The sequence below is a fragment of the Phoenix dactylifera genome, chromosome 1 (genome assembly GCF_009389715.1).
Source record: "Phoenix dactylifera cultivar Barhee BC4 chromosome 1, palm_55x_up_171113_PBpolish2nd_filt_p, whole genome shotgun sequence".
NCBI lineage: Eukaryota > Viridiplantae > Streptophyta > Magnoliopsida > Arecales > Arecaceae > Phoenix > Phoenix dactylifera.
In genome coordinates, this window is record NC_052392.1 from 21,172,049 (window position 1) to 21,182,600 (window position 10,552).

A 10,552-nucleotide genomic window follows, 5' to 3' on the forward strand; every position below is an offset into this window, starting at 1 on the left:
ATATAGGTTAAGTCATATTGTCATAATCTATACCGCCCACACACCAAAAAAAAAACTCATATTGGTATTGGTATGGATTATAGTTCGCACAACATTAGTGTCAATCATTTAATACACTGTTGTACACAGAGGTCCTGTTTGGCATACTTCAAATTCTGTGAACTGTGACTTGCCAGTTTGCACCCCGCTCCTTTGTCACAATTTTATTTCAATTTTCATGCTTCTGAAATGCTTAAACTTCCAACATAGTCTCTAAGAAGCATTAACTAGCAGATTACCTACTATTACATTTGGAAATCTTTAATGATTATATATCTTAGAATTTCAGAGCCTAGAACCTTACCTCTGATGAATGGTGATATTAAATGTTTCTGTAAACCATCATCCAATTTCTTTACAGGAACAGGATGGTTCTTTCCTCTCTGTTTTATCTATAAAGCATAAAAACCCACATATTATTTAATTTGAAAAGTCAAAATCCCCTTACAGAATATTTGGTGCTGTAATACCTGTGCCTCAGGATTCATTGCAAGAGCAAGCAGAGCACCCAAGGCTTCAGCAAAGGCATCCCTAACAGATTGAACAGGATCTTCAAGAGCCTAAACAATGCCAACAATAACAAGGACAGTGTCTAAAGATTCAAGAACCAAAAATAATAATAAAATAAAGGGAAAAAATCGCTTTGGCAAGAGAACAGCAATGGATACCTTGACACAATGTATAATAGAATTTTCAAGTTCTGTGATTCCTAATCCAGGTCCACCTATGCTAGCAAATGTTTTTAAGCATCTTGCTGCAGCTAGTCTAACAATGAGTGACTTATCATTTACACCTACTCGCATGATGATACGGAAAGCTTCTGAGTAAGCTGTAGAAGCACCACTGCCTCCAGAACCTTCCAGTGCATTTTCAAGCATTTGCATTGCATCTTGTCTCACAAAATCCTGAAGTTTTCAGTTACAAAATCAAGAAAAGTCAAGGGTACTGAACAGCCAATGATTATTAAAAGGTAAATGAATGGGGAGGAAAAGAAAAAAATGAGTCCTTCCAGAAAGAAAATTACTCAAGCAAGCAAAGAAATAATCCAATAAAAGAGGAAAAAAATCATTTTGCAGCATTCTCAATAACGCTAGAGTCCTTGCCAAGAACAGAAAAGAAGCAACATGTAGCATTAAATAACAAGGTACCAATCATATGAGCAATCCAAAATGAAGACCTGAAAGAGTAGCACCACCATGAATTGCTACAATGCACTGATTGACAACTCTAATGATTACAAACATCTACAAACAGTACTAAAATGAAAACCTGTACTAAAGACATTCCTTAGGGTAATATCTTTGAAATGAAACAATAGCCAAGAAGCAACATGTGAAACAATAAATAGCAACATGGGTATCAATCATATGAGCATGTTAAAAGAAGGCCTTAAGTAATACCAGCAAGCATTTGCTACCAAGATCCGCTATACCGACCGTACCGGCATACTGGTGGGCATCGGTACCGGTACCATACCAAACCGAACTGGTACCGTACCGATTCGGCTGGTTTGGGCCAAAAGCCAAAAAAAATTTGAGATCGGTATGGGCTGGTCGGTACGAGTCGGTACCGGTTCGGTACAGGCCAGTACCGGCCGGTACGGGTTGCGAATAGTCGGAACCGAAAAATATAGTTGTACCATACCCGTTCCGTCCGATACCGGTACGTACCGGCCCGTACCGATCCGTACCGATCGATACGGCAGACCATGTTTGCTATAATGAAATGATTGACAACTCTATTACTTCCTTTTATCTGTTCAAATAGTGTACAATGAAAACCTTTACTAAACATAATATTTAAGATAATTAGACCAATACTGTTGACTTCCACCTTTTTCCATAAAAGGATTTGCCGATCAGCAAGAAGCATAACAAAGACAGTCAAATAGTTCATGGTTTCTTATTTTATAATAGAAAAATGGCCATAATTTGTCATAATTATTTATCATTCACCTGATGAAGAAAATTGCTTTACTTTTATTTAACATGTTTTCCGTGTTTGTCAACATACCTTCTACCCCATCAAGGAAAACAATTGACACCATGTATTCCATTTTTCATTGTCTCATATGACTTTAAATAAAGATATGACTATTATAAATCAGATTTGGGACTTAGAACTTGAGAACTAAGAAATAGAACCCAAGTTGTGTGCCTGGGATTTTTATTTTGATTTATTTGCATCATATCAGGTTCATAGAATAAGATTTGTATCAGATACAGCAGTCGGAATGCCTAATTTAACCCCCAAATCACAAAGTTATAAATATATATGATGCCAGCAAAATTTCCATGCATCTCCTAAATTTCATATTCAAGGGAAATCATGAAAAGTGAAACAGGAACAGTCCACCAGATTTTTATAACAAAAGGACTGTGATATAGCATATTCCAAAAGAAAAGTTCGCAAATGAAAATAACATTTTTAATTAAAATATATACTGCATTTACCAATAAAACCAATAATAATAATAAAAGAAAATGGAAAAAAAATAATAGCATTCACAAGTTCTCAGTGCAAAAGAATTAGCATTTTACATTGACAATTTTTAAATCAAAGCTTATAAAAATGGAAATTAATTGTGGGTATGGTACTCTAGGTATATGCTGCCAAAAGCAGATGAAGAGATAAAGAATGATTACTGGTGAAAGAAAGAAAAAAAGCGAGAAAAACCCCTAAAAATATTACCTCATGAAACTTCATTAGTTTTGCCGCAATGCTGGTTGTTTCTACCAAACCTGAAGTTATCCTACGCCCAAATAAGTGATACAATTCGCCCAAGCACTGTGCAGCACCTACAAGACATTACAAAGAAAACAGACAATACAGAAGTAAAATATGCATATATAAAATATTACAAAAATATAAATATTTCAGCACAATGACAACATCAAGGAACCTTATCCGATTAAAACATAATAAGATCAATTCTAAAAGAAGGCACTGCAAAGGAATGCAGAAGGGCATCAGAACGTTGTCATGTTATTTACATTCCAAATATATTTTTAGACTATTCTAATTTCAAAGAAGGGAGAGTACAAAATAAATAGCCATAATAATGGTCATGGTAGCATATGTGAAAGATTCTGAAGTAAATAAATAGTAAGGCAACTGCAGAGCACTAGGATAAGTTTTATCAATCCCAACTTTCGGCCCTAAGGTTGTTGCGGATTGATGTATTTTAATGTAAATTTCAAATTTCATCCAATACAATCCAAAATATGCAATGTTGAAATATGTGAATAGATAGGGCTATCAAGTTCCACATAAATGGGGCACCCATGAAAGCTTGATACATTTTTCTGCCCAGTCTTAGCAAAAAGAAGTGAAAGGAACTAGATGATAACGTGAAAAGGTTCCAATCAAAATTTTAAAAAAACAAATTAAATCAGAAAACAAAAATAATTTTTTTTTAGTTTTCTTGACACCTTATGACTAGTAGCAGATCACTCTATGGTCATTCACGAACATTTTGAAGGGCGATGATTTAAAATAGTGGTCCATATTGTATCCTCCCGTGCCATATTGTCACGAAATTAGTATAATGCCTAGGTGTATCATGTGCTACATCCCAAATTAATGGATTGTTTGGTTATGCAATGGCAAGGCCCATAACCATACATACAAGCTAGTTAAAAACAGCAGCTAAAACCTCACAAAATCATGTTACTCATCCAGCCATGTATGTCAGGTTCCACTTCTTGCTGAATTTCTCCCAGAACACACACAATTTCACTTCTTTTTGAGTCTCCCAAAACCAATAATGGGTCAGGAAATAATCATTATTTAAGATAAAGTAGTTGCACAGGAAGGACAAGTCACGTTGCATGAGGTTTTTAGTAACCATAAAAAATCCACCTGGCCCCTATTTGGATGCCCAATATCTAACTGAGCAATAGATATTTTGAGCTTCAAGTAACCATTCCTTGTTCAGTTATCTATATCCCTTGTTTGATTGACGTTGGGGTAAGTTGTGGAAAAAGAGAAAATGTAGAAAGGGAGAAGAAAGAGCTCCAATAGTTAGACATATTTCACCTCCCCCCATAAAATGTACTTAACCGGGTTTGGTGACTTTTTGGGGTGTTGACTAGATAAACTTCAAATGTCACTTTTTGCTTGTGTTTGGCTAGCTCATGACCAGCATCCAAACAGGGTCTTTATGTCGATAGGGCAGTTATATGGAGAAAGAATCAATATAAATGGCTAGTCCCTCTTAGCGCATCTCATCTTGCCGTTCTTCAACCATATGCCCAGGTAAAATATCTATCATAAGGGGCAACCAACATATCCTTATATATTATTATGAGCAGGGTTCGTCATCTCGGTACCAAACCTTGTATCGGTACCACACTAGCATTATATTGGTACAATACCGTACGGTATGGGGTCTTTTCGGCGTATTGAGTGTCAGTACGCCCCGCACCACCCAGTTCAGACCAGTACAGCAAACTATGATTATGAGAGACCAAACTGGAGTAGACGTAGGTTGTGCACTTTCCTAGTCAGAACTCATAGAACAAAGAATTAAATACTACATAGGTATTTTGATTCACATGTGTATTTCTACTTAGCAAGGCTATTTTTCTAAATTTCTTCTAAATGCTTTCTTTATATGATCATTGAAGCATTTCTAATAATATAACTTTGTAAATAATGGCATGCAAAAGTAACAACAATTACCATACCATGTCATCATCCATCAATGATGACGCAGCCCAATTGGGCCTGGTAGTTTATGCCAACCAACTACAAATTAATTTCGCTGGGTACATGGTCTATTATAGTGACTATCTAAAATTCTTTATCTGTTCATTTACGATATTTTTAGAAAATTATTGAAATGCTACTCATGGGCATTCTTAAATAGAAAGTGCATCCAAGAGTCTTGGTTGCTTCAATGGAAGTCATTTGGGTTGTCTTTGCTGTTATGGAGATAATTCCATCCATATTATTAGGTTAAAGGTATGGATGCATATGGTGCAATATTTAAAGCTTCAAGTAGCTCACAAAATCTATTAGTTATAATAATAAAAGATATCATAACTGTATTTGATACTCTGAAGATTCCAATTGTGAAATTATTTATGGTTAGCTAAAGAGCAATAACAATTGTTTAAAAAAATGTAAAACTCATAGCGCACAAGTAGCACAATTGTAAAAGTGAAATGGTGACAAACACAAATTATAAAGTATATGAACATTTATCCTTATATTATATGTTTTGAAAAAAGATGGTAACAATTTGCCCTAAAAATAGCTTGAAAGCTCATCATTATTGATTATATGGTTGAATGACGCCTACTTAAAGTTGGTTTTATCAAAAGAAAATCTAGATTCAATAATAAGAAAGTGAGTGGATGCAATCGTGCTGAAAGATGGATGAGATAAGCAGCATTTGGAAGAGAGGAGTTCCATAGCTATTAATAGAGTTGATTATAATTTTCATGACACTGGTTATGTATAGATGTCAAAGTTTTGCTTAACTATCCACTTGAGACTATTGTCTTAACAAGCAAATGAGCAGATAAAAGTTCAACATCTTGAATGCAAAGCAACCATGGATCTAAAAGTTCTCAATGTGCATTGCACATGCCCTATGATGATCAGAAAAAACTCACTACCTGTCAACTGCTCTAGATTTCAACACTACTTCAGTTTGACCACAAGAAAATGGCATTCACCATAATGCTGTAGTATAGCTCCATCTCCTTCCAATGGGCATGGACAAGTGTAAGGGTGGAGACATAGCAGAGGTTTTATGTTCACAAATTATGAAGACTCCCTCTTCACTCATGCTCATACCTACACTACTAAGGGCAATTTTCAAGTTCATTTTTATCTGTACAATACTAATCCTATCAAACAAATGCATCGCTTTAATGATTCTTACCATCGACTAATGGAAAAAATAAAAAGAAAATAAAAGTATAAATTAATGCTATGAACTACAAATCAAGAATTCTAAAGTTTCTGACACAATAACCATTTTTGGCAACCCAAGACTCAATCAACTAAGGTTTTGGCATTGTAACCTGCACATGAGAGGGGTTCACTTCTTTTGCCATCAGCAAGCCATCCTTGGAGACTGCTAGCTCTCGAATATATGGAAATACCATCCCCCCTAGCAATAACTCTCCCCATTGCAGATGATGCCAATCGCCGGACAGGTCGACGAGCCCCAAAAATAAGTAAAGAGAAAAGAGCATCCTCACACTTCCTTTGCCACTGTTGTATAGATTCCTGCAACAAAAGTAAAAAATCATATGGGTGAAGGCAAGCTGCAATTTCACATCAGCAACCTACAAGGCAACATGGTCATAACAGCAATTCAATTAAGATGCGCGCGGGGGCGCAAAGGAGCCTTCCACCCTCCACATCCCAATTCTTGCATTGCAAACTCCAACCCTAGACAAATCCACTAGCCAATTTTGTGAAATTGAACGGTATAGACTACAGCGTATCTGAGATCTTTGTCAACCAGAGCAGTGGCGTGGATCTGAAAAGATCAAGAATTGCCATCTTCGTGTTCACAGACCAAGAATGAAAGAGACCCTAGAGGAACCCCAGAATTCCGATATTATTCAAGAAAAAACCGCAAGAACTGTACCTTCCACCTGAAATCCAGGATTCAAGGATTTACGCCATCTTCCACATGAAGAACTGCCAAACTGGCGTGCAAAAACCACCAAATTGCTATTTCTAAACCTAATCTCTACACCGATGAAAGAAATCTTGGAAACCTATGACGCAGCAAGCGAGGACACGAAAACCTAGGATCTGAAATAAATGCTCGGAGAATCTATGCCATCTTGCACAATTTTTAGGGTAACAAAAGATCAAGAAGAGATCAAGAACGAACTAGAAGGACCAAATGGGAAAGAACTGACCTTAGGCTCGTCTTCTATGGCAGTGATTAGCTCGGATAGGAGATCGAAGCAGAGGAGCACATCAGGGGGTTGCTGAGGAGCGGAGGCGACGATGGACTCGAGCTGGGCGACGAGAACGCCGAATCTAGAGAGAGGAATGGCGTCAATCTCACGCCTCGCCATGGGAGGGGAGTGTCGCCGGAAAGCGAAGCCAAGGCGGTTCCCCGGTTCTTTGAGGAAGGATTGGATCTTGAACCGATCGGAAATCGGAGGTTGTCCCTCTATACTGACGCAGTGATTCAGTGACGTTATTTGCGGACGGGCTTGAAACGTTATGAGGCGATGGCACGACACGTGCATAGAAAATTTTTTACGCGTACATAGGATCTGCCGTTCGTTAACTTAAGTTGACGCTTATAATAAATCAGGTCCGTTATTTTGCTCTATCATGCATACGGACGTCCCCTTGGTCACCAGACTGACCGGAGGGGGTATATATTTCGGAGCGGTATACCGCAGCCATTGGCGGCATACACCAAAAAAAAAAGCATGCTAGTGCTGCTACTGAAGAGCTTCTTGTTTTGTGCCAAAAAAAAAAGAAGAGAGTTTCTTGTTCCTACGTATACAGATATTATTTATTGTCCAAAATTAACTAGACATTGAGATGCTGATTTTTTTAAGAACTTAACCAATGAAATTTAATCAATCAATAAAACATAAGGTTTCAAAGAAAAATTATATATTTCTATGGTATACATTTCTTGTTCCAATATGAACAGTATATTTATAGCACATTTAAGTTATTTTTAGTGAAACTAGTGAACAAAGTATGTGAAGATAGAGCATACAAAATTTTCTTTTAAACTCATTTATATTGTAATAAATCTTGGTGAGAGAAGCATTTGTTATCATTAACCACCTATAACTTATGACAAATGAGAAATGCAAAATGCTAGCATTAGGCTATAATTCTTCTAGTATTTTTTTGTATAAAGAATTATTCCATTCCATAATAGATGCATGATGAATTGATGATCATCTTTTCTGACATATATATAGCACGCAAGTGTGTGTGAAAATTTTTGCATTAGACACTAATCCCCAGGAACATTACTTGCCGAAAAAAATCTTATTTGCACAACTATTATATCTTGCACCTTTCGGGAAGAGAAAAGAAAAAGTTCCATCCTAAATATTCCCATCTCCCCTTATGTTTAGAGTATAATAAACTATTGCCTCCAATTTTTAGCCTCTTCAAATCCCTGTCACTTCTCTCTCTTTCGCACTCTCAAATTCGAAGCTTTTGTACATCATCTCCTCCCCCCCCCCCCCCCCCACCTTAGTGTGCATCGACAGTTGGTGGCACTGACTATAGCCGGTCATTTGACGAGCATACGTAAACCTCCAGAATACAATGTCCATGGAAGACCAGAGAAGCAAAATTTTACTTTAGCAAAAAAAAAAGCAAAAATTTACGAATAGGACCAGAAGAGAAGGTCTTTGAATGGAGTTAACCCCATTTTGGAGGAAGGAGAAAGGCATGGCATTCCACAGCTCACAAGGTTTTCTCATTTTCCTTGCTTCTCCTCTTTCGCTATTTCTGGGCCTCATTCGAAACCCATATCAAGTACCATCTCCTCTTCTCCTTTCTCGATTCTGTTGGCTTTCTCTTGTCCAGTTTCTAGTTAAAGGAGGCATTTTGCGTCTTCTTGGAGCTGGCGATGAACTGTGATCAGAACTCAGAAGAGCACGATTTTATTAGCAAGATGCGATTTTGATCTAATTTTTGAGATGGAACATTATAGAAGGAGGAAAACAATAAGTTTTGGTTCCATTAAGAAGGTATATCGTCGAGGGGGATCAGCAGTGAGGCTTTTGGTGGAGAAGAACTCTTTTTTGCCTTGGTGGCTATTGAACACCAGTTAGTCATGAAGTGCACATTGTTAATTCACTGCTTCAGGTGTTCAGTTTAACACTCTGTTTCAGCTACAGTAGATGCATCTGATACGCCACTGATACATCATTATAGTTGCTGACGTGGACTGCTACAAGGAGCTGGAGTCGAGCTGGAGCTGATGTGGACAAAGAGAAAGCCAACTAACAACTGAATTCTGTTAGTTGGTTAGGAAAACTGAATTAGTTGATAGGTTTTTTCATCATCTGTGTACAGTAGCCGAGCTCTGTTTATAAATAGTGATCCAATGCATGTAATGTATAGTATTTTTCAGTAGAAATAAAAGAAGAGTTCTTCCACTCATTATCTTCCTTCTTTTGTTCAGAAGTATTTCCTCTTGATATACCTTCTTTCTCCTTCCATCTTGCCTATTCAGAAGTCAATTCTTGTTATGGTATCAGAGCAAGTTTCAATGGCTAACGCTGCAGCCGACTCCTTTCACTCATCTTCTCCTCCAAGCATGTCTGATGATCAATCAAGCCCGTATTTCTTGCACCATGGAGACAATCCAGGTACCATTTTGGTTTCACAAACACTCACTGGGGATAATTACTCAAGCTGGTGCAGATCAATGAAGATGGCTTTAAGTGCAAAAAATAAAATAGCATTTGTTGATGGATCAATTCCCAGACCAGACCCATCCAATCCATTACTCTCGGTATGGATTTGATGTAATGACATGGTTACTTCATGGATCCTCAACTCAATTTCAAAGGAGCTAGCTGATAGTGTTTTATACATCAATTCAGCTAGAGAAATCTGGAGTGATCTACGGGAAAGGTTCTCACAAGGCAATGGACCCATAATCTTTCAAATTCAAAAGTCCATTGCTTCTTTATCCCAAGATCAATCCAGTGTTAGCGCATATTTCACCAAACTAAAAGGTCTTTGGGAAGAGTTATGGAATTATAGACCAAATCCCATCTGTTCTTGTGGAGCAATGAAACAGTTAATAGAGTATCAAAACCAAGAATGTACGATGCAATTCCTAATGGGATTAAATGATAGTTACTCACACATTTGGGGTCAGATTCTCTTGATAGACCCTCTTCCCTCCATTAACAAGGTATTCTCACTTGTACTACAAGAAGAGAAGCAAAGAGAGATCACATCTCATGTTAATCCAAGCATTAATACAGCAGCATTCTTGAGTAAAACAAATTATGACAATGCTCCATCAATTTCTGCAAAATCTGGAGCTGGTACAGATCAATTTCAAAGGAGGGAACGACCTGTATGCAGTCCCTGTGGGGTGACTGGATACACAAAAGAAAGATGCTACAAGTTACATGGATATCCTCGTGGGTATAAATCAAAGAACAGAGGATCTCAAATCACTGTGAATCAAGCATTATCTCAGAATGGGTCAAAGCAATTCACTGATGCTCTGCAGCTTCTTTTCACAGTGGAACAATGTCAGCAATTACTCGCACTGATCAGCCCTTCATCTTCACCAAACGCTGGTCACAGTAACAGTTCCACAAATCTTCAAAATCCTGGATTTGCTTCAGCTGTCTCATCATCTAATGCCTCTACCTCTAAAGTAGAAGCTTCAAGGCTCAACATGGCAGGTACATCTCATTTTTTAGCTTCAGCTTCCATTACACACACTGAACAGTGGATAATCGATACTGGTGCGACAGATCACATGGTACATTCAACTTCTATGCTAACAGCAATTACCTCTGTA

General features: G+C 37.5%; 1 protein-coding gene across 4 annotated transcripts in view; it reads right to left on the reverse strand.

The window, feature by feature from the left end:
- The window catches only part of LOC103715987 (protein SWEETIE), a 61,828-nt gene extending 54,640 nt beyond the window's left edge, over positions 1-7,188 (reverse strand). For all 4 annotated transcript variants that reach the window (XM_026808064.2, XM_008803802.3, XM_039129481.1 and 1 more), the window contains exons 1-6: positions 6,930-7,188; positions 6,075-6,282; positions 2,731-2,837; positions 708-944; positions 510-599; positions 344-431 (exon numbers count right to left, since the gene is read on the reverse strand). In XM_026808064.2, the coding sequence (XP_026663865.1) occupies positions 344-431; positions 510-599; positions 708-944; positions 2,731-2,837; positions 6,075-6,282; positions 6,930-7,091 (892 nt within the window). In that variant the 5' untranslated portion in view covers positions 7,092-7,188. The remainder of the gene's footprint in view (positions 1-343; positions 432-509; positions 600-707; positions 945-2,730; positions 2,838-6,074; positions 6,283-6,929) is intronic.
- Positions 7,189-10,552: the final 3,364 nt, after the last annotated feature.